This window comes from Brachypodium distachyon, chromosome 1 (genome assembly GCF_000005505.3).
Source record: "Brachypodium distachyon strain Bd21 chromosome 1, Brachypodium_distachyon_v3.0, whole genome shotgun sequence".
Lineage (NCBI taxonomy): Eukaryota > Viridiplantae > Streptophyta > Magnoliopsida > Poales > Poaceae > Brachypodium > Brachypodium distachyon.
The window spans coordinates 45,927,259-45,949,359 of NC_016131.3; the positions used below are offsets into that span (position 1 = coordinate 45,927,259).

Sequence of the window (22,101 nt, forward strand, 5' to 3'; positions counted from 1 at the left end):
ATTGCAGAAAGTAGACGGAAGACAATATTTATTAACGAGGTTCAACATCACAGCCTACATCTCAGAGGCATGCTTAATGAGCTGTACGTACTAAATCGACATACTATGAGCGAATACAAATGCAGTTTAAGCCGTCAAAAGCATCATACCATGCCGTGGCCGGTCCACCCCTTCCATGGGTGTCGGATCATCCTCTCGTGATCGATCTTGTTTTGTAGCAAGTGGTTTAGACGTGTTTTGTTCATCTTATATGTTTTGTTCATCTTCTCTACTAGCTAGTTTGTATGGCTAGTTTTGTTGTCGCTGTCGAACAACACACAGAGTAGAGGGTACCAATGCTCGTTGGTACAATGCGTAAAGTAAGTAAGACGTATATGATGGTCTTATAGCGAGGTTATCTTATACTTAGACAAGGTTGACACACTGATATTTTGTGAAGAAATTCGGTCGACCATGCATGCGGGTGCGACTTGTCATATGTTGAGAAAGACTTCAAGAGGGTTATTAGCCAAGTGCTTGGGCCGAGTGGGTTTTTCCGAGTCACCTTTAGCAAGAGATCTACCGAGCCCGTCTCGTACTTACACCGAACCAATCTTTTCAAGTATCAAGGTTAGAGTACCCTCAGAATTCTAACCCAACACCTTCTATCTCGAGCCCGTGCCGACATTAATCGCCACGAAGCCTCGAGACTAGAGGGGGCACTCTAGCCCCTTTCCTTTGAATTTATTCAAGTGAGGATGAATGACTACATCCAATTCATGGAGTGGTTTATATAGGCTAGGTGTTCGTGACAAACGACTATGACTGCTTTTAATGGAAGAGAGAAAGTAGAGACAACTGTGGAAAAAGCGAATTTTGCTCCATGACTTCATGGCACATCAAGTGGAAGGATGGTATGGTCATGGTTAACCGTGGACCATAGACTTCCTCCATCGTTCTTCTACCTTTTTGTTTCTAGCCTCTTGGCCTTGTTTCTTTTATTCCATTTAGTTCTTTCCACCTATTTGACCATGGCAAGGAGGTTTGACTTCATTTGACTGGTGCCATGTAAGCTAGACCGTGTTGGTTGACATGTTGACTTCAGCTAAAAAATGTTAACTTTCTTTGTCACGTGGGATTTATGGGTCGGCCATGTCAGGGATTTATTTTACCTCAGACGAATTTATTTCACGTTGTTGTGGCCATGATTTGTATACTGTTTTTTTTATTGATCATACCTCACGGTAAATTACTCATATTATCAATAGTAGACAAGCGAGACATACACGCCCTTTTTAGAACGTGCCACCCTGTGCCCTGATCACGCTACAGCTACTCATGGCACGGAGAGCAAGCTGAGCATCAACTTATCTCCTACAGTAGTGACGTGTGTGACTGACAACCCACATGTTTATTTCGAACTAGCGGACAACCGATCGATCGAGGCGTAGACACACGTCCCCCCTTATTAGAACGCTCGTAGTTTCAAGCTCCTCCATTCAGAGCATCAACTTACTTATCTCGCCCGGTGACTCCGTAAAACCCAAATGTCGCCCCCACCCGCAGCCCCCACCAACCTCACCGGCGCCGGCGCCGGCACGGAGGAGCCGTTCCGCGTGTTCGTGGGGTACGACTCCCGCGAGGACATCGCGTACCGCGTGTGCCGCCGCTCGCTGCTGCGCCGCTCCTCCATCCCGCTCGAGATCATCCCAATCGTCCAGGACGAGCTCCGGTCAGCGGGGCTGTACTGGCGGGAGCGAGAACCCACGGAGAGCACGGAGTTCTCCTTCACCCGCTTCCTGACGCCGCACCTCGCCGGCTACCGCGGCTGGGCGCTCTTCATCGACTGCGACTTCCTCTTCGTCGCCGACGTGGCCGAGCTCGCCCGCATGTGCGCGGCGGCCAAACCTCGCCACGCCGTGCTGTGCGTGCACCACGACTACGCGCCCAAGGAAGCCACCAAGATGGACGGCGCCGTGCAGACGCTGTACCCGCGCAAGAACTGGTCCTCCATGGTGCTCTTCAACTGCGGGCACCCCAAGAACCGCGCCGCGCTCACCCCGGACGAGGTTAGCACCCGGTCCGGCGCGCACCTCCACCGCTTCGCCTGGCTCGATGATGATGAGGTCGGCGAGGTGCCGTTCGTGTGGAACTTTCTCGTGGGCCATAATCGGGTTGACCCGGACGATGTGGCCGGGACGACGCCGCGCGCCATTCACTATACTTCCGGTGGGCCGTGGTTCGAGCGGTACAAGGACTGCGAGTTCGCCGACCTTTGGATCCAGGAGCGGGATGCCTACGAGGCTGAAGAGAAACAAGACGACGATGTGGCGAAACCCATGGCGGCAGCACCAGTGCCATCGCCTGCCGTTTCCGTGGACGCGTGAATGAATAATGATGCCAGACGACGGGTGGCTGTCAAGACTGAACTGCATGTTTAGCTTGTTCCTCTTGTCGCTGTGGGATCATCTCCTAGCGTATGTGTTTGTTGTTGTTTACTGTTTACTGTGATACGTAATCAAGTCATAGTGTGACGTATTATCGTGTAATAAAGCCCGTGAGGCCCAAGTGAACAATGCATGCTCTCCTTGCTCGAAGATTTCGCACATGTGAATTGCATTTTGGACCGGTATCTGCTCCTGGGTGCTAAATTATGTTTTGTCATTCATAAGGGTCAAAAGGATCAGAAAATAATTACATCATGTTTTCTTTGAAGGAAACCCGAGGAAGGAGATTTAGGGGGCAAAGTGGACTATATATGTATACCCGCTAAATGTCCGTGCTCTACTACGAAATTAAGAATTTGCATTATGCATGAGTTGTTTAAATATGTGTCACTCGTATTTTTAAAATTTTCTAACAAATAGGAATTTAGTCAAATACTATTTTTTAAAACAACAATTATCTTGAAAGTCATGAAAATCAATTAAGCGTAGTCAAAAAATCGTGATGTGTATACAATGAGTGGCAATTAGATAATTTCGAAACCATTAAGGAATAGTCTTCTTTGAGTGAACTCGCGACCACCAATTCAGATCTTTACAACTGCAAAGAAATGCTCTTAATTTCCATAATACCATTGTACTCCGTAGTAAAGTTTTGCACTGGTACTACCATTAAACCACTTGCAACGCAGTGTGTACATTAAACGTTTTCTTTTTAGGACAAGTGTGAGTGTGTACAAAGAGTAGACTTCTGTCAAAACAAAGAAGGAAAAACTAGCAGCGAACACCATTTTTTCAGTGGGCGTCTAACACTCTCGACTGACAGATGACAACTGCTAAGTCCAACGGCCCTGCAGATACAGGCCTCTCCTGGCCCATTGCTTTGCTTCTTCTTCTCTCTTTTTTCAGAACTTGCTTTGCTTCTTTATCAACCCATGTCTTCTACTCCTCTATCGGCCCATTGTGTTTTCTTTAGCTCCCCTGTGTGTTCTATTTCTGTAGAGGCCCATCCCAACCCAACGTTTTTTTTTCCTTTTCCTTTTCTTTTCCGCTTCCCGGTGTGTTTGTGTGATTGGGCCTTTGGCCTGCTATTTTCGGTCTTGAGCTTTGATCAGGTTTTTGGTATGCATTGCAAAACCAAAAAACTTTAAAACCTAGTAATTTGCCATGAAACATAATACGATTTCAGTGTTTCAAAATATGCAAGTGGTTATAAGACTACCAAAATTGTCAATAACTCAGAAAATTAAATCAGTATCAAATTATAAAAAACAAATTGCATTTTTATAACAAAAGGTTACTGTTAAGTTATTTATGTCATCATGAAAGTCAGGAGTTAATTGACCCACAACTGGCAAGTCAATACTCGATCAATCAAATCGATTAACTTTTAAGTTATTCATGTTATTATCTTCACAGCTTGTCTAGGGTTTCATTTGCATTTCTTACGGGTACGCCGAGAATATTTCTTGGTGTATTGACCGATGCTTGAGTGAACGCACAACAAGTGCTATGACTTTTTTTTTGCGCGTGCTTCGAAAGCAAGGAAGCGGTGTGTACCTCGCCTCGGATCGGATTTTCCTCTTTCTGCCGGACTGGAGTACTGAAATCAACGGTGGGCTTAAAATTTTCCGGATTTTCCCTTGTCTTGCGGAGACAGACAGACAGACATTCCACGCATCCTGACTCCTGAGCAGCAAACGGCGGCGGCGGATGGAGCAGGGCGACGACTGGTTCGCCCCGGACAAGCTGCAGCACGTCCTCGCCTGCCTCCTCATCGCGCTGGCCGCCGCGGGGCTCGCCGGCAGGAGCTCCCGGCCTTTCCTCCGTCGCCACGCGCTGGCCCTCGGCTGCGCCGCCTCCCTCGCCGTCGGCGCCGCCAAGGAGGCTGTCGACGAGGCTGGTCTCTTCGGGTCCTCCGGCGCCTCGCTCAGGGACGCCGCCGCCGACCTCCTGGGCGTTTCCCTCGCCGCATCCCTCGTAGCCCTCGCCGGCCGCCTCCGCCGACGGCGCCGCGAGAAGAAGGCGCGAGACGCCGACGCCACGGACGGCGACATGGTCTGAGAAGATTACCTAGCTTCGTTGGAAAATTGCAAGACCTTGCTCATTTTCGGAGCAAAATGGGCCTGATATTTCTCTCGGCCCGTCCGCGCTGGCCCACGTTTCTGGCCCGCGGAACGAAGCCCTTCTCGTGATGCCTCTCGTCTGCGTGACCTTCGTTCTGGTCTGCGCTTCACTATGGCGCTCCTCGCCGCCGCCCGCCGCCTTCCCCGCAGCCTCCGCCTCCTAAATCCCCACCGCTTCACCACCTCCTCTTCCGCCCCCTCGTTTGGGAACTCCGAGGCCTCTGCCGTCCCCGTCTGGGACCCGCAGTCCCCCGTCCGCACGCCGCCGGACGAGCAGTTCGCGGCGTGGGTCACGCGCCTCCGCCCGGGCTTCACCGCGTGCGACCTGGCCGACGCCATCAACTCCGAGCAGGACCCGGACCTCGCGCTCGCGCTCTTCCGCTGGGCCGCGCTCCGCCCGGGCTTCCGCCACGCCCCGGCCTCCTACCTCGCCGCCCTCACCGCCGCCTCCTCCGGGAAGCGCCCCGTCGCCGCCGAGAACCTCATCCACGACATCCTCGCGGGGGCCTGCGGGCCAGACCTCCAGCTCTTCAACGCCTGCCTCCGCTTCTGCTGCGACCGCCGCAGCCTCTTCCCCGTCGCCTTCGACATGTTCAAGAGGATGAGCGCCCTCCCGGCCTCCGCCGCCTGCCGCCCCAACGTCGAGACCTACACGCTCCTCCTCAGCGCCGTCGTCCGCCGCGTCCGCCGCCCACCCGCGTCGCTGGTCTACCTCCACGCCATCAGATCCCTCTCCCGCCAGATGAAGGCCTCCGGCGTGGTACCGGATACCTACCTGCTCAACCTAATCATCAAGGCTTACGGGCGATGCCTCGAGATAGACGACGCCCTCAAGGTGTTCCGTGAAATGCCCCTGTACGGCTGTGAGCCGAATGAGTTCACCTATGGTTACATTGTCAAGGCCATGTTCCAGAAGGGTAGGACAGATAAGGGAATGGTGTATCTCCAGGAGATGAGGGAGAAGGGATTTGTGCCGAGCGGCGGTGTGTACATGACAGCGGTAGCCGGGCTAGCGTTGGAGTGGAGGTTTGAAGAATCAAGGCAGGTGCTTTTTGATATGTTGGATAGCAAGAGGAAGCCAGATATGATCACCTACAGGACGCTACTGGAGGAGCTCTGCCGAGCTGCGCGGACAGAAGATGCATTCGTGTTGCTGGAGGAGCTGAAAGAGAGGAAGTGCGGGGCATTGGACCAGAGGATGTACTCAGAATTGCTCGATGGCCTGCACTGGATTTCTCAGCCACATCAGGGTAACCTTCCTCGCCGTGACAGGGGCTCTGCCTCTGATGATAGAGGTTCTGATGACTAAAATGCTTTGGTGAATTGCATTTTTTAGTGCGTGAATGGCAGTCATAGAAAGTCTAATTCATGAGTGCTTGAGAAGACTGTACTCTGGTTGAAAGAAGATTGCTGCAAAATCCCAGAGCTACCTCCCCCTGAATTATCTGGTTGACTCCAACTTTGCACAATTACCTCCATTGGCATGATTCATACAACGCCCGGAACAGATGATATGCGAAATGTCTTGGTAAAAAAGATTGCTTAGTCGTCTTGCAACGGCAACTATTCTTGGGGTAATAGCTGCTAAACTTAATTGTAATATCAATTTCTGAAGTGAAATCCCTGCATGGCATCCAGAAAAAACTTGTTCTGGAATCACGTTTGATATGATACAGCTATACAAGTAACACAACGAAACTGTAGCGTGATACACTTTCAATTGTTTTTTGCTCGTGAAGATCAGTTGTAGAATAACTAGTATTTATGCCTGTGAGCAATTGCTCTTTATTTTATAATACCTGGTGTTGATAAAGAAGTCCATAATGGCTGTATTGTACAATCAGGTTTATGCCTGCGCAACTGAGATGTTTATCTGGGAGAGGAGAACATTATTTGCCATGTCCTAGACTCCTAGTTCTGGAATAATAATCTGGTTAGTATACTGTCCCTCTTTATAAAACAGAGATGCAATTGTAAACGCATTTCCTCCTACTAACTGGCATGCTTAACTGTATAAGGATTTTAGGTGTTCCCGCAATATCAACTCTCCCATGTAAGAAAACTGCCCCAGGTGTGCTAGAGTTCTGGAGATACCTGGCATGCTTAACTGTTGTCTATAATGAGTTAATGACTAATGGACTGGAAGCGATACCAATCTTCAGTTCTCCTCTCACTTTATACGGCGAGATGTCAATCAGCAGAATGATTTATTTATTTTCTCAAGGAGAACGATTTTCTTCTATCCTTGTTTGTGCGGTGTCAAGCATTGGAAACAGCAAATTAATCAACCGATCGTACCTCTAGCGCTGCGTTAATCGAAGTAAATCGACATTAAATCTTGCCTATTACTGAACGCTCCTACGTGTATTTCTCTATCTCTGCTAAATGACAATTCATCCAGCCAGATGCCCAGATGTATGTGCCGTCTAATTTAATCCACTCCAAAGAGGTTTGGAGCGTCAGTTCGTCAGAGTCTGAACTCTGAAGCGGGGTTTCGTTCCGTGGTGGCACATCCGGGCGTGTTATCAGCGTTTTTACCTTGTGGTGCTCAGGCTGCGTGCTTCGTAAGCCTCCAAATCGCAATTGCGTGGGCGAATTGGCGAGTTCCTCGTCCATGTGATGTCATCTCGAGCTGACCTGTAAAACTTCGACTCGACGGAAATGAAATTTCCAACTGTCCCTCTACAGCTTGGGCTCCACCGCTCCAGCCTCCAGGTAGCAAGTGCTTGTGTTTTGCTGTCCTCTCTCCGACACCTCGTCGATCGAGTTCCTAAAGAGAAGCAAGCAAGCAAAGGGGATCCCCCCGCCTCCGCATCCGGCGACAGCGACCAACCGGAGCCAACAGCGGGCCGCAGGAGGGAGCGGGGAGATGGGTCTGGGGTCGTGCTGCTGCCGGTGCCTGGAGATCCTGTGCGCCATCCTCCTCCCGCCGCTCGGCGTCTGCCTCCGCCACGGCTGCTGCTCCGTACGAAACGCTGATAATATGATAATTTCCCCATCCTTCCTTGCTTTCCACCCGCTAATTCACCGATCTCCTTTGCCGCTTGCTTTGCTTTTCCTGGAGCAGATGGAGTTCTGGATCAGCGTGCTGCTCACCATCCTCGGCTACCTGCCCGGCGTCCTCTACGCCGCCTACGTCATCCTCTCCGTTGACCCCGACCGCGTCCGCCGCCGCGGCCACGACGACGACGATGACTACATCTACGTCGCCTGACCGACCACCAACTTGTGGCCGGCCATCCATGACTGCCTCTGCCTCCCTCCCCTGCATCGATCTCTGTATGGTGTTCGGTTAGTAGAATCCAGAGTCCCTGTTCCTGCCCCCTGTAAACCTGTCGTACCATGTACTTGTATCATGTTAAATTTCAACGAGATTTTGAGACGGTTTGCCGACTGCCGTTCGTGTGTGGCAGCTTACTTGCCTGCGTCAGTTGTGATTGTGAGTGTCTTGACTGATCCACTTTAACTTGGTTACAAACATAATCGACCCCATCCTTATTCATTTCAGAAAGTCTCGACTCTCGAGCTATGTTAACAGAATCATAATCTAGAAGATCATGTTAACATGTTCCTTGCTCTTGGGGGATAAAGTATCAGTGATCAAAGTGAGTGCTACGACTATGCCCTAGTGTTTCCCCTGGTACTATAACAGAGTAGCACAAGATTTCCCCAGAATCACATCCTAGATGCCTTTGCAAATTGTGAGAATCTTGAGCATTCGTCATTCCTAAGAACCTCTGGGTTTCCTTCTTCGACCTAAAATTGGAGCAAGAGTTCCGTTAGATAATGTGCTAACTTGATGGGTGAAGAACATTTGATGTTTTGAACAGAGCATAATCATGCTGCACATGTCCGATGAAGGGCGTCTAATTTATGTTACTGCTTGTTAATTCCCGTGAAGATCTTTTGCATCTAGATTTTGACTTTTTATGTTACTGCACTTACTGATAGTCCCAAAAAGCTTAAGCATAATAGCACGACTTACCAATTTGCCTTGATCAAGAACTAGAATATTGTCCATCTGCATTACTGTCGAGATGCGATGTGCTATGGTGAGGACTGTCATGCCTTTGCATTCAGCAGAAATAGTAGTTTGTAATAGGAATGCTGTATGATTGTCAACATTGGCTGTGCACTCATCAAGGCAAAGCACCTGCAGAATTATTAACAAGTAGTGCAAGACTAAGTTTAAATTCTTCGAGCAAGTACGATGTACACAATATAACATCTATCATAAGCTTTTGCAGCTGATGAAAATTGCAAAGTTTCAATATATAAATATATTGCCATGGTAAAGTACTATACCTTGGATGATTTTAGGATGGCACGGGCAAGACATAGGAGTTGTCGCTGACCTACTGAAAAGGATCCACCGCTTTCTTTCACATGGATATCGAGTCCTCCTATTGATTCTATCTCTGTTTTCATATGACATCTTTCAAGAGCTTCCCATATCCTGAGATCTGTTGCTATACTGAAAGGATCTAGGTTTTCCCTATAGTGGAAATTGTCAACTAAAAATTAGAATTCTTTGTTTTTAACTCCAAATCTTGAACCAATCCAACCATGAAATTAGTAGTAGCCAGAAAAGAAATAAATAAAAGCAACTACTAGTTTACCTCAAAGAACCATCAAACAAAAATGGACTCTGGGGTACTACTGCAAAATGTCCACGGAGATCTTGGACAGCAACTTTTGACACATCAAAACCGTCTAATAAGATCCGGCCATTGCATATTGGAGCTAAACGGAAAAGTGCATTCAGTATACTGGATTTGCCTGCTCCAGTCCTTCCTATTACTCCAACCTAATAAACCAGAGCAGTTTAACGATGGCTTTGTAAATGATTCTGATTCAACAAGAATGAGCAGGTAGTATTCCATTAAAAAAAGCGAGCGTATAGTACCATACCTGCATGCCTGATGCAATAAGGAATGAGATGTCATTCAAAGCTGGTGGTAGATCCGTTTTATATCTTAGGGTTACATGCTCAAACTCAATATTCCCTTCTGTTGGCCAACTTCTATGAGGAGATTCAGATCCTTGGAGTTCTTCTTGAGGTATACCAACATACTGCAAGCATTATCAGATATTAGAATAAAATATGTTTGTCACTAACAGCCATATGATTGATTTTTACCTCAACAACCCTCTCAACAGAAATCATTTCTTTTTCTGTCTCTGTAAAAGTGGTTAAGAAGCCATTCAGCAGTGATACAACAGGTGCTGCATACGATAGAGCCAGGCCCACCTGTAGTGGATTTCTTACCCTTAGTCTATATCTACTTAAAACAAAGCAATATTTTCATCAAGAGTCAAATAATCATGAAGTCGGTTTTATTTTTAATGTGATACCTACCAGTCCAGGTGTACCGAAGTTAACAAGAGAGTTGCTATGGAATCCAACAACGGCCATCATGGCGATGAATAAAATGATGAACCCTGCTAACAACTAAAGTGATTTGCTGGTTACTGCAGTGATTGTTCAACGGGCCTAACTGATACAGAAAGATTCATGATTTGATAACAGAAGATGATGTTATTATGGCAAGACAAATAATTATACCTGGAGTCTCAACGAGAGCCACAGACCAGCCATAAGCTCAGAGTAGGATGTTTTCTGATATAGTGTCAAATGTTCGATGAATCTCTCCAAGAAGAATCCCTGTGTATTTTACTGTCAGTACCTTGTACAAACCACACCAACACTGCATGAGCATTAGAGTTCTAACAGCCAAGTTCAAATGGAGGCAAGTAATTGATGTCATTTTCGATAGTCTAAATGTAATTAACGTACTTCCTTTTGAAATGCTCTTATTGTTGATGAACCATCAAGTGTCTCTGTAAATGATGAATAGATAGGTGAACGAGCAACACTGTCAAGTCGTCTTACTTCACGTGATGTCGATCTGTAATAGAACTGCACAGAACATTAGTTTGTTTCTCCAAAAGACAGCATGTGTACAGCGCAATAAATCATACCAGTTGTAGGAAAAACAAAGAACGAGATGCCAAATTGGAAATGTATTTAGACTGACAGGATGAGTTTTGCACGACTGCACATGAGCTCTTTTCAGTTTTGCACAAGGAGCTCCAGAAAAGCATGCTATGCAATAGACTTGATACTTGATACCATAAGAGCCGAGCCAATTATCGATTTATCACTACATAACATGCATTGAGAATGTTCGGAGGACCTAGCCAGTTATCAATTTATCTCTACATAACATGCATTGAGAATGTTCGAAGGACAGAAGGCTTAGACAAAAAAAAAGGATTGTTCTAATAGATTGATGAGAAAAATATGGATGCTACAGTACCTGCACTTTGCTGTAGATAAGCCAGAGAGGAACAAGGATGAGTAGGAATGAAACCTGTGTGGCAGTATTTATGAATTACAAGCTAAGTGAATTAGTTTGTTTGAACACAATATTGGCACATGTGAGAATTCGTAGTAAAAATATTACATGTTTACCTGTGAATAACACAAAACAACAAGAGTGCCAAGTAAGCTGAAGAAGTTGGCGACAAATATATTGAGGATAAATGGAAGAGAATCATCAATAGCATAGAGGTCTGACGATAATCTGGAATTTTATATCAGTTCATCAATCACATTTCTACATTGTGTAGCTTACTGAAGATAACCGGCATACTAACCTGTTTAGTATTCGGCCACTGGGATTTTTATCAAAAAAGGAAACTGGGGCACCAATTAGATTGCTGAGAAGATCAGTATGTATCTGAATTGCTGCACATAGTCCGCCATATGCAAAAGAAAATGCCCTTCCCAATGTGAAAAAGGAGTTGATTATGCCAAACACAGCAAGGATAGTCTACACAGATCAAAATCTTGATTCAGCATAAATGCACATTATATCTTATATATTTCACATACATGGTTTTCTGTGTAACCAGTTATAGATAATCAGCTATCTGCTATAAGAAATGTTCAAATTCAGTCCACTTGGATAGAGATCATTTCTTACCAGATAAAATCTTGTGTTATTGGTACCTGTGCGGGTATCAACCCAGTAAGTTAACCAAAGATCATTGCCATTGCGAGATGCTTGCATTAAAAATGCACTTAGAAATATTAAGAAAACCATTGACCATCCCGCAAATGTTGCATATTTTCTGTAAAACAATAGCCATTTTAAATTAGGTGGTTGGAAATTTAAGAAGCTTTTATTATTTAATGCAATAAATCAACAATTTCCTCAAATAACTCACTTGTACACAATAAGCTCAACCATGCCTTCTTTCCTGGTCTCTGCTTCAGTCTGATCTCTCTGTTCGTCATGATCAACCACTGAATCATTGTCAAGCAGATCTTTAGCCTTGAATTCACAGGAGTTGCTTGACTGTTTATCTTTTTGTGAAATTGTTGCTGAGACAGCACTTGAACTATCTGGCTTATACATTCTTGAATATGGAGTTGCCAAGAAACATTCCAATGTCCCAAACCACTTAACAAATCCGTTAGCCATGACCACAATCATATCTGCAGCAGAAATGGCCTGAACAAAAAAGAAACGATGTTGTTATTTTAGCGGCAGCGGTCTTCATTTTCCATCTATGAACTATTTCATACATACAGTTAATAAGTACCAGGTAGTTCTTAATTCTGTTTGGGTGAGACTAAAAAGTCATTACCTGGAGATTGTGGGTGCTTAATAATCGTGTTTTCCGCTTCATTTGAGGTCCCATAATGGCTTTTTCCAGGATCCGTGAAGCAACTTGTGAGTCAACTGCACTTAGTATGTCATCAAACAAGTATAAATCGGAGTCGTGATACAAAGCTCTGCAAGTGTATATATCATAATTTTAGTAAAAAAAAATACCGCGCATTCCCATCTCAACTGCACAATGTAGTTAAACATGACCTTGCTAATGCTAGACGGGCCCTCTGTCCACCAGATAAGTTGAGGCCTTTCTCTCCTATATGTGAAACATCTCCCCCAACCATTGCTGAGATATCAACATCAAGGGTACATGCTTGTATTACTTCTTCATATCTGCATGAATGTTTCAACACAGTACAATTATTAAAATTAACAAATAGTACCATTTATTGCTTTTATTTTAAGGCACCTGAAAAATATCTAAAATTTAAATAATCTACCTCCTTGCATCAAATTCCTTTCCAAGCAAAATGTTATCTCGCAAAGAACCAGATAATATCCAAGGCACCTGAAAAAATATCTATTTTTTTAGTTTATGTCGTTCAGCTACAAATCTTAAGCAATTTCCAAATCACCATGTATTACCTGTGGTACATACGCAATTGAACCACAGGAGTTGACAGAACCACTGATGACAGACATTTCTCCGATAATAGAGTTCAGCAAAGATGACTTGCCAGAACCAACCTGAAAATGATTAAACATTTTAACAATTAACATAAAATAACTGCAATAGCCATACAGTTATACAAGAGAGGTGATTTTTATTCCTCATGAGAAACTAAGGTGCTTTATAGAAAGCCTTGTGAAAGTTCCCTATCAGTGTCCGAATCAACAAGAATTGGTATTACATAAAAGTGTGGGTGAAAAGATAAAACTGGATGAAAGAAAAAAGTGTGGGCAATGGACATTTAAGAAGGTTTCACTGTAGTAGTATCTCAAATCCAAATATCATTTTCTCCCAGTAATACAGTATCTTCTTGCTATTCTTTCACCAACTAAAAGAACAATATTTTGTTAGCTCCATCAAATAACATACACTATAGTAGGATAACATCCATCACATTTTAAGAATCACCTCGCCTATGATTGCAATGAGAAGGCCTTTTTGTAGCTCTAGAGATATGTTTCTGAGAATTATGCTTGGCTCAACAGTCGAGCTATTGGACCAAGAACAACATACATCCTGGAGGATGACAGCTTTGGGATTATAAAAAAATTCAGTGTTTGTTTCAAAGGCATCCTTTACAATGGCAGCTGAGGCTGACAACTCGGAAGAGCAATGCTCTGGAGTACACAAATAGTTGTCCAGTCTTCTGCTAGAGATAACAGCCTGCAATACCAGAGAATACAGATAAGGTTTACAGTGGTAGAGATGCATCTAGCCCTACAATAAGATAAGATATCTGGTGGTACATATATCACGACATAAAATTTCAGGTTCAAATTCTGTGTACTCATTGAGAAATAAAAAGGAGAAAAGCCGCGGTAAATACTAGCATCTCCTGTGACCAGTATTTTCTCTACTATTCATGTCAGAATCTCTCTTTTTTGCTTCTCAACTTGTGTCTGGAATTTGCTTTTGAATTTTTGTGACGCCAATACACATTGTATCGATACATTAGAAATTATCAGACTTTTAGAAACTGTTTGGGCGTGCTCCCATAGCCTGGGAGCACAGTAGAACCCTAAGCTATGGAAGCACTAGATTACAATAATAGATGGAGATCATCTAACTTACATCAATCATCCCGTTAATAACCCATGGGAATGAGTTTAAGGGTGATATTAATGTGTTGAAGAGTGCGACACAAGTGAAGACCTGTAAGAAGTCCATGTAAGGAATCTGTCATCCTGAGGGCATGTTTCAAACATATAATTCAAGATATTGGTTTACCGTGGCAGCATCCAGTGAGTGTCCCATTATTGCAAATATGGAAAAGGTGAAAAGGGAGAACAATGTTGGTGTGGTCGCCCAGAAATAGACACACCATGCGTCCAGATATTTTCGAGTCTACCAGGAAAAGAAGCACTTGTGAGTTCCAGTGCCAAATATATGACTTGCTAGAAATTGTAAACTGGTAATGAGTAGTTGAACACCGCAAGATGCTTCATTTCTAATTCTCTTCTTTTCTTCAGACGTTGACTGAATAATTTCTCCCAGCTGTACATCTTCACTGTTCTAATATGTGCTAAAAGTTCTCCTGTGCAACTTATCCTGTCCATAGAAACATTGATTGTGTCCAATTAGACTTTTTGCATAATTGCTCAAGCTTCCTTTTCCTATTATTCAGTTTAGACAATAATCTCTGCTAACAAAATATAAGTAGATATCTTATGGTGTTCTTAAATATGGCAACAAGAAGAAGGAAACAATATGAGAACATAACATAGAAAATGATGGTCCTTTGTTCTACAATAGTAATAGAGGAATTGTTTATCTCACCTCTCATCCTTTTGCTTCATCATCTTTTGTGTCGCAGTAGCAATCCTCGTAGAAATCGATTTGTTCACTGTATAATATGGTAGTGTTTTGATAATATATAATTTGAACACGAATCTCGAAGTAATGATTAAAAAAAGGCCTGGCATGAGACGTGATGTGGTCTGTATAAAATCACAGTTACTTTAAGAATTAAGATGCACATTTATATGTATTAGCGCTAGCATACGATAATGTATCCATCAATGCTCCAGATAAAAAGAGACATGCATGGCAGAAGAATGAACTACACATAACAAAAAATGGGGACGCATGACCTGGCGAGTCTCTCGAGATTTACAGAAACATATGACACTAAACAATTAAAAAGACAGCAATACCTGGTATTAGTATGATTGTTATTGCAAGTCCAGAAAGGAATGCATAATTGACTTGTGTATACAATAGGTATAGAGCAAGCCCAATCTGCAAGGGCAAGCTGGCAAAACACCAAATCATGCGAACCATTAAATAGGGTGGTGCAACCGTGCAAGCATACAATTTAAGTCATTAATAACAGTCAAACATTAAATGAAATAGAAATACCTCCAAGCATCATGAAGGCTGTTGCATAAGTTTATTGTGCGGTCAACATCAACAGACATGAAGGTCTGAATCTCTCCTTCAGAAAACCTAGAACGCTCAGATAGACTGAGACATAGACACTGTTTTATGGTCCATCCAAAATGAAAAAGAGAACAAAGATAAGTCAGTGAAATTTGATGATGCTTAAAGTAAAATGTTTCAAAATTCGCTGTTAAATTTGCAGAACAAGAAGATATCTAAGACAGCAGCCAGCAATAGAATAGAAGATATACAGCAATTGTACACTGTCACATGTTTGGTCAAAACAAGTACTGTATGATCTATCATACAAACTACTAGTTCGCTCCATATTTAACAGGAAATCTGGGTTTGTTATCTGACCTAGCCTAATGACAGTTTATATCATTCTTGGTAAGTGCAATAATAGCCAAGGTTGCATAAGAGTGTCTTAGTATTATGTACTTATGACCAGTTAAGATAACTATAATACAATCCAAGCTGGTGACAATGTTCATTGCTTGATTTATTTTTCTTTTTGATGGAATGATAGTAACAAGTACAGAATAGGAATGGCCATACCTTTCTGTAAACTATTCCCATGATGCTTGATCGTAACATCAGCTTGAGCTTTGCTAGACGAAAGGAATACTGGGTATCTAAAAATGACCTAGTGAATGGGAAACAACTTGGATAAATACTAGCACATAAATAGATCTGAGAAGATACCTAAGTGGGTAGCCAGCATTTTATTTGGAAAGATTATTCACTAATTAGGTCAGAACAAAAAAAAAACTGCCTCACTGTTTAGCATATCCATTGTAACAAGTAAAACCCACACTCATAATATTCATCAAGAGGTTAGAAAAGTCATCTTTATTACTCCATATTAGAAGTCACAACTGTAATCAGATAAAGTTCAGTAAAATTCTTAAGCAATTTGGAACTTTTAAACTGAAAGATCATTTCGTTCAAGAACATAAGTGAAGGGTGGTCTATGGACATCAGTAACCTAAATTGGCTCAGCAGTCAGCACGATAGTTCAAGTATCAATAATATTAAATTTTTCATCTTCATCAACTGTGGAACATGTTTCTGCAAATTTCACGTATGACTCATCACTATCTAAGACTCGGTTAAGAATAATATGTCTAGACTAGAAAAATCACACACAAAAAAAAGGAAAGACTTCATCACTATGCAAGTTTGGGGGTGTCAAGTGCAGGTTCCGTGGATATGCAAAGGCACACATTATTCTTGATGAGAAGATTTACTTGATAATCGAAGTCAATCCTAGTGAAATGGCGATAATATATCCATCCATGCCAACAGAACCTGATGAATGAAAAGGTAGAAAAATATTAGAAGCTATAAGTTGGATTATTCAAATACCCTGCTAAAAAAGCATGCACCAGTAAAATGGAGGGTACTTGATTAAGAAACATCATTCAAATACCCTGTTGTTTTAGAACATATCCATACACTTCTTATCAGTGATTCCCCAATATATTACTCAATGCTTCTACAAGAAGTCAAGAACTACCAGAAGAATCCTAAGAGCTACTTAAAGAAGGCTTGTAAGAATGCTTGCTGGTGGTCAAACTGTGTGTTAGTGTAAGTTTTGAGGGTGAAAAAGGGAATACAGTAGTTATTTGCCCCGGAAATTTTTAATAGTATGCCTTCTATACTTTTAGGAAACAACACCTTGTTGAATAAGTCTTATGAACTTATTGAGTAGCAGTGGGCTTACAAAACTGATACTGTCATTTATCACCTGCATGAATAGAAAAGTATGATAGCCTATTAGAAAACTAGAAATCGTTTGTGTGAACTTGTAAGGGTTCGTCCAAAATAACAAAACACTTTTGTCAGCATTCATTTAACAAAATAGAAATTGACAACCGAGTATATCAACCCGCTTTTCCCTGACCTTCTAGCAACATATTAATTACAAATCTGTCTGTCCCGAGAGATGTATCGAATTAGTAAAACCCATCAATTGATACATGAATTTTTAGATAGTAATTAGATGGTCTCTTGTTGCCAATTGGTTATCTAGTCATGTATCCAACATGGTTATATAGGGAGGGTGTAGAAAGAGATCATCTACTTCTGTTTCATGAATTCCCCACCTTCTTTTCTAAACATATATCTCCCTCATCCTCAGTTCATATGTAGAACATGCATTTAATCAATTCAACCTCCTCTGTAATGGTTTTAAAAGGGTACCTTTAACAGGCCCAGACGCAAGTAAGTCCATCCATATGCGTAAGACATAGCTCTGAGTAGAGATGAATCAGCATGGTGATTTTGATGCTCAGCAGTCCAGGAAGACAAAAGTTTGTCGTAACAGGAAGCAGCTCTGAGCTCAGCGGGTAATTCAAGCAGATCTGTGAAATCAAGTTGTCTTGTGATACCAATGTCCATCATTGGATTAACAGACTTAAAAGTCAACAGTTCCCAGATGTTTTGGTGCTCATTTACCTGACATGACAGGACATGAAGCATATAGAAAAACTCAGAACCTGGACGAAGGAAATGAATAAAAAGTGAAGAAATACCAATGTTTGAATTTCAACTACAAGATAAAAGTAATCACATGTGGCACTCTGTATATTTGTTCCTGCACCGAAGGTTTACATGACGTATCGGTATGGTTTTTTAGCAGAATATCTTTACAGGTCTGGATCATGGGTTGGAGGAACCTCCATATTTGATTTAGCTATTCTATCCTACCATGTCAGTGCAAATGCACAATCCAGCCAAAATTTGGTAACCTTTGTCAGCATTACAGATCTGAGTCACGGGTTGGAGAAACCTTCATATTTGAAAATTCAACTATTCCTATCCTACGATGTCAGCGTAAATGCACAATTCAGCCAAAATTGGTAAGCTTTGTCAGCATCGCAATGCGCCACTTGGAGTTTTCAGCTTTTGGGGGATTTGCGCCTTTGCTACTTCCACTCAAAACAGGGGTGCCATTTGTATTGCACAAATCATGTGTGCTCAAAACAAGGATGTCATGTATTTTATTTTATTTTATTTTATTTTATTTGGGAGAAGGATGTCATGTATTGTTATGACAAGAAAGCTAACGTTAACTTCACAAGTTTAGGGAAAATTGTGCAGTAAATAACATGACCAACACAGATTCACAAAAATATGACTTGTGTGAAGTTAAGGCAAAATTATGCAGTAAATGGCATGACCAACAATGTCACGAAAGTATGAATTTGTTCTTATGTAAGTAGAGCGAAATTGCACACATCCTGAATGTACAACCGAAACCCAAAAAATGACATACCACGGTCATACTTTCGGCCTCAGAATTTTCATTGTTTGGAACAAGGGGAGCTTCAATAGAGTTCACTTCTCTGAAAGAGAAAAATGTAGTGCACGGTTTTACATAAATTGAGAGGAACAGGCTCAGTATGATTTATAACAATGAAAAGCAACAAAGGGGAAGTTATTCAACAGAGTCGCTAGGTTGCTGTGCTCGGATAAAAGTCCAATGTGCGTAGATTAAAGGAAAATCCTTGAATTAAGAAATACAAGAGGTATAGAGCATGTAGCCTGCAGGGCTCCCAAAACAATACAGCTGTAGTGTGACTTTGCCTAATTTTTTATTTATTTTTGAGTAAAAGGCTCCCCACCTGAATATATTAGCCCAAAAGCAAGAGTTTACAAGACTGAGGAAGGTAGTCATGTCAAAGACCGATGTGTACCAACTGATCTGATCTCAGAAACTGGAATAGCCTAATGATGAGGAAAACGAGAATTAAAGTGCTAATAAAGTATCAGTCGAATAACATTAGAGGACCACCACCGTAGAGAACATCTCTAGCCTGCACGAGAGGACTGTCTCTGACGTCATCGAACAATGAAGCGTGACAGCAATTAAATTAGGTACATGAGTGAGTGTACTAATAAAAATGACTACGCACAAGTTATTTATGCATGACAACAAATATAATTCCTTTCCAAAAGTAAGGGAATCTTAGGTTAACATCTAACCTGCTACCTCTGCATAAACAGAAGATCATTTTACACTTAGCACTTAGGCAGGTATTTAACTCCATCAGTTGCTAAAAGATAAAAAACAAACTTAAAACATGATAATCTGTGCCACAGGGAATTACAAACCAAGTACCTTTTGCATGATCGACCTCCTATAGTTGCCACAGTAACAAAAATTCCAAATGATATTGATGTAGAGAATGAGACGATTTCCATAAAATATGCCATTGCCTGTAGTAATTCCAAAGTAAACCATAAAGTAGCTGGTTCTATTTTAATTAGCTGCCATTTCATGTCAATTTCTATGCAATTTGCGCTAGTGTGCCAGTTAAAGTAAAAGTACAAAGAACAGATAATATATAGGTTATGAATATCATGATACAGCAGCAAATTGTAGAAGAGTGCCCTAACTGGTATTCATAACAAAGAAGCATCGGATAGAATGAAAGAAAGCTAGATTATAAATAAGTGTAATACCTTCATTAAGGTAAGTGTGTATTGCAAGTGGGGCATCTCTAGAAGAATCTTCAACATCCAGCAGATGCACATAATTGGGTTGTAGAGTATTTTGAACCAAGGCCCATTGACAGAGACAAGACACACAGCTATCTATTCAAAGGAGATTTAACACAACTATAATGGCTTTTGTTCATACGAGTGGAGAGGGAGAACATGCAACTCATGTATAGTAATGGGGCTCTTACCCATGAAAGAAACTGGGAGGCTGTGAAGAGTAACTTGTGGTTCTCAACGTATATCCCTTCAAACTTCTTCTTTACAATCATTATTAGTCCAACCAAAGAAAGGCAGACTGCAAAACCGGGCACACCGAACACAAACAACTTCTCCAGTAAACCTCTCCTGACACTCTAAAATAGTAGGCAATATTATTATACTTACCAAAACAGAGTGATAATAAAAATTATAATTATTAAATAAGGATGCCAATTATCAAGTAGGTAACAATAAACAGTGCCACTATCTACAGACGCCATTTTGTCCAGATTCTTAGGTTACAAACTGGGCTTTTGAAATTAATGCCAATTTTATCTCCTTGTGTCAAAAGGTATCTTGATTCATGAAGGATTCCAACACTCATTTAACAGTCGATGGTATTTCCTCTATATATATCATACTATTCCATTGGAAAATGTAGGCCATATTTTTCACCATCCAAATTGGTCCTTAAACATACATTTCTCGTACAATACTTTGCTCGCAGCTGTTACAAAATCACAATAAGAGGGAAATGTTTTTTAATATGAATCAAAATGTACCAATTTTGTGTCACTCAACACACGTATTATTGGACCAATTTTTGGTGAAAGATCAATGATGGATGGTCAAAAATCAAAATACAGCCTACATTTCCCAACGGAGGGAGTACTATAGTTCCAGCTGCTTAAACAAACTCTTGTTGACAATGAGCACAGTGATCAAACTTCTGCGACATATTAATCCACCAACTGGAGTACACAAGATGACCATCAATGGCTTCAAGTTTACTTCAATAATTTTTACTCCAACCACCCAAAGAAACTTTTCAGTGAGTTTTGAAATACCACATGGCAACTTCTAAACCAATTGCTAGTGGAAGAGCGACCCGCTAAGCTTCAAAATATTCAACGCTAAAATTTTAAATTACTGAAGAAGTATAGTAAATGTTCCTCTATTTTTACCTGTTCTGTGTACTGTGTACACGATACAATTATACAACTAATGCTTGAAGCTAGGTAATCCCAGGCTACCATCGTTTGTCAATGTGAATTACTCCTACTCCCTAGTTATATTATCAACCATCTGGTTGGTAATTACCAACAGACCGTCTTTTGTTGTCTAAAGCTGTTGATGGATCATCATTCCAAAAACTGAAAAACCATCAACATTGAGTGCGTACATGCTCTTCGTACAAGCAATTGCCGTTAGCATTCAAAATAAATAACAGATAAATTATTTCTACTAGTACTACCTCAGTTCTCGGCGCGTTCCCCTTGGCGATGAAAAGCGCGAGGACGGCAACCGTGGCAACCACATTTCCACCGAACCCCAGCACCGTGCGACGGCAGAGAGAGAAAAATTAAGGAACGAGAACAAATCAAACGTTAAACCAAACGCGCTAGCTCAAAAGCGATCGCCATGCCACAACAGCGCACAACCCCGAGGAAAAAAAAAGGATATGAATCCGCGAAGCAGGGGGAGAAGCGCCGTCCGTCCCAAACCTGCAAAAATCCCGTTCCCACAAACCCGATTACCACCGCACATCCCGATCAAAAAAAAAAAACTCGCGCCGACGGCGCCGTCGCGGTAGGGATTACGTACCGCGGGATCGCCGGTGCCGCACAGGAAATCCATGGCGGCGGCGAGGCAGAATCCGCGAGCGCGGCTACTGCCCGAAGGAACCAGGCGGGCAGCGAGTGGAAGAGCGACGGAGCGGAGAGAGGAGAGGGTCGACTCGATCGACCAGTGCCGTCGTTTCGTCACATTTAATACGCCGCTAGCTGTGAACGATGGAGCTGGCTGGGGTTTTGCCATCCAGCATTCTCGCCTCTCTCTCTCTCGTGCTCCGTTCGAATGAGCCGTGGGGCCGTGGGGAACGCCGGGCCCGCGTGTCACCGTCGTGCGTCTGGGACGACGGGTGTGTGTGTGTGTGTGTGGCGATCCTCTGTGCCCCTTTTCGGCAGAATGGCGCGCACGCGCCACGCACGCGGCGGCGGCTGTCCGCTTTGGCAAAGTGGTGGCAAAGTGGGGTTTACTTTTTATCGTCTTCTTGTCTTTGCGGAAGTGGGCTTCGCTTTTTTTTTAGGTGCGAGGATTTGGACCTTTCT

General features: G+C 42.7%; 5 protein-coding genes across 13 annotated transcripts; 4 read left to right on the forward strand and 1 right to left on the reverse strand.

Moving 5' to 3' along the window:
• The first annotated feature begins 1,426 nt into the window (after window positions 1-1,426).
• LOC100824782 (protein CDI) lies at window positions 1,427-2,587 on the forward strand. Its single transcript, XM_003564142.4, has one exon. It carries the CDS (start codon window positions 1,527-1,529, stop codon window positions 2,364-2,366), a length of 840 nt encoding a protein of 279 aa, XP_003564190.1. The 5' UTR covers window positions 1,427-1,526; the 3' UTR covers window positions 2,367-2,587.
• A 1,266-nt stretch (window positions 2,588-3,853) lies between these two features.
• LOC100822918 lies at window positions 3,854-4,516 on the forward strand. The gene has a single exon (XM_003560942.4). It carries the CDS (start codon window positions 4,137-4,139, stop codon window positions 4,485-4,487), a length of 351 nt encoding a protein of 116 aa, XP_003560990.1. The 5' UTR covers window positions 3,854-4,136; the 3' UTR covers window positions 4,488-4,516.
• Window positions 4,517-4,638: 122 nt separating this feature from the next.
• LOC100825391 (pentatricopeptide repeat-containing protein At3g25210, mitochondrial) lies at window positions 4,639-6,852 on the forward strand. 3 transcript variants are annotated; one of them, XM_024457207.1, is made up of 3 exons: window positions 4,639-6,123; window positions 6,394-6,482; window positions 6,576-6,852. In XM_024457207.1, exon 1 carries the CDS (start codon window positions 4,662-4,664, stop codon window positions 5,856-5,858), a length of 1,197 nt encoding a protein of 398 aa, XP_024312975.1. In that variant the 5' UTR covers window positions 4,639-4,661; the 3' UTR covers window positions 5,859-6,123; window positions 6,394-6,482; window positions 6,576-6,852. The 3 variants fall into 3 exon arrangements, with proteins under 3 accessions (XP_024312975.1, XP_024312974.1, XP_024312973.1); XM_024457206.1 differs by having other exon boundaries at window positions 6,568-6,791; XM_024457205.1 differs by having other exon boundaries at window positions 6,394-6,791.
• A 249-nt stretch (window positions 6,853-7,101) lies between these two features.
• On the forward strand, window positions 7,102-7,943 carry LOC100825700 (hydrophobic protein OSR8). The gene is made up of 2 exons (XM_003564144.4): window positions 7,102-7,514; window positions 7,617-7,943. The coding sequence occupies exons 1-2, from the start codon at window positions 7,419-7,421 to the stop codon at window positions 7,761-7,763; spliced, it is 243 nt and encodes an 80-aa protein (XP_003564192.1). The 5' UTR covers window positions 7,102-7,418; the 3' UTR covers window positions 7,764-7,943.
• Window positions 7,944-8,020: 77 nt separating this feature from the next.
• Window positions 8,021-21,757, reverse strand: LOC100823223 (ABC transporter C family member 13). Of its 7 annotated transcripts, XM_010229637.3 has the most exons (36): window positions 21,596-21,757; window positions 21,455-21,495; window positions 21,246-21,330; window positions 19,981-20,145; window positions 19,754-19,885; window positions 19,410-19,507; window positions 18,564-18,633; window positions 17,489-17,743; window positions 16,964-17,033; window positions 16,534-16,594; window positions 15,842-15,929; window positions 15,263-15,381; window positions 15,058-15,155; window positions 14,681-14,747; window positions 14,335-14,452; window positions 14,132-14,248; window positions 13,976-14,056; window positions 13,313-13,567; window positions 12,820-12,921; window positions 12,675-12,742; window positions 12,436-12,567; window positions 12,206-12,353; window positions 11,783-12,069; window positions 11,539-11,686; window positions 11,210-11,385; window positions 11,025-11,136; window positions 10,870-10,923; window positions 10,347-10,469; window positions 10,116-10,214; window positions 9,909-10,001; window positions 9,690-9,800; window positions 9,461-9,622; window positions 9,169-9,356; window positions 8,855-9,044; window positions 8,535-8,702; window positions 8,021-8,305 (listed from the first exon to the last, which is right to left on the reverse strand). In XM_010229637.3, the coding sequence occupies exons 1-36, from the start codon at window positions 21,626-21,628 to the stop codon at window positions 8,225-8,227; spliced, it is 4,395 nt and encodes a 1,464-aa protein (XP_010227939.1). In that variant the 5' UTR covers window positions 21,629-21,757; the 3' UTR covers window positions 8,021-8,224. The 7 variants fall into 7 exon arrangements, with proteins under 7 accessions (XP_010227939.1, XP_024312969.1, XP_010227941.1 ...); XM_024457201.1 differs by lacking the exon at window positions 19,754-19,885; XM_010229639.3 differs by lacking the exons at window positions 21,246-21,330; window positions 21,455-21,495; window positions 21,596-21,757 and having other exon boundaries at window positions 19,754-19,881; window positions 19,981-20,123.
• Window positions 21,758-22,101: the final 344 nt, after the last annotated feature.

What these genes read in the sequence shown, in the direction of transcription:
- LOC100825700 (XM_003564144.4), top strand. Translation starts at nt 7,419, where the DNA reads ATGGGTCTGGGGTCGTGCTGCTGCCGGTGCCTGGAGATCCTGTGCGCC. An exon ending in TCCGCCACGGCTGCTGCTCC is followed by an intron (nt 7,515 to 7,616) that starts GTACGAAACGCT and finishes TTCCTGGAGCAG; the next exon opens with ATGGAGTTCTGGATCAGCGT.
- LOC100822918 (XM_003560942.4), top strand. Translation starts at nt 4,137, where the DNA reads ATGGAGCAGGGCGACGACTGGTTCGCCCCGGACAAGCTGCAGCACGTC.
- LOC100824782 (XM_003564142.4), top strand. Translation starts at nt 1,527, where the DNA reads ATGTCGCCCCCACCCGCAGCCCCCACCAACCTCACCGGCGCCGGCGCC.
- LOC100823223 (XM_010229637.3), bottom strand. Translation starts at nt 21,628, where the DNA reads ATGGATTTCCTGTGCGGCACCGGCGATCCCGCG. An exon ending in GCGGCACCGGCGATCCCGCG is followed by an intron (nt 21,496 to 21,595) that starts GTACGTAATCCC and finishes GGATTTTTGCAG; the next exon opens with GTTTGGGACGGACGGCGCTT. An exon ending in AACAATCATACTAATACCAG is followed by an intron (nt 14,748 to 15,057) that starts GTATTGCTGTCT and finishes CATATTATACAG; the next exon opens with TGAACAAATCGATTTCTACG.
- LOC100825391 (XM_024457207.1), top strand. Translation starts at nt 4,662, where the DNA reads ATGGCGCTCCTCGCCGCCGCCCGCCGCCTTCCCCGCAGCCTCCGCCTC.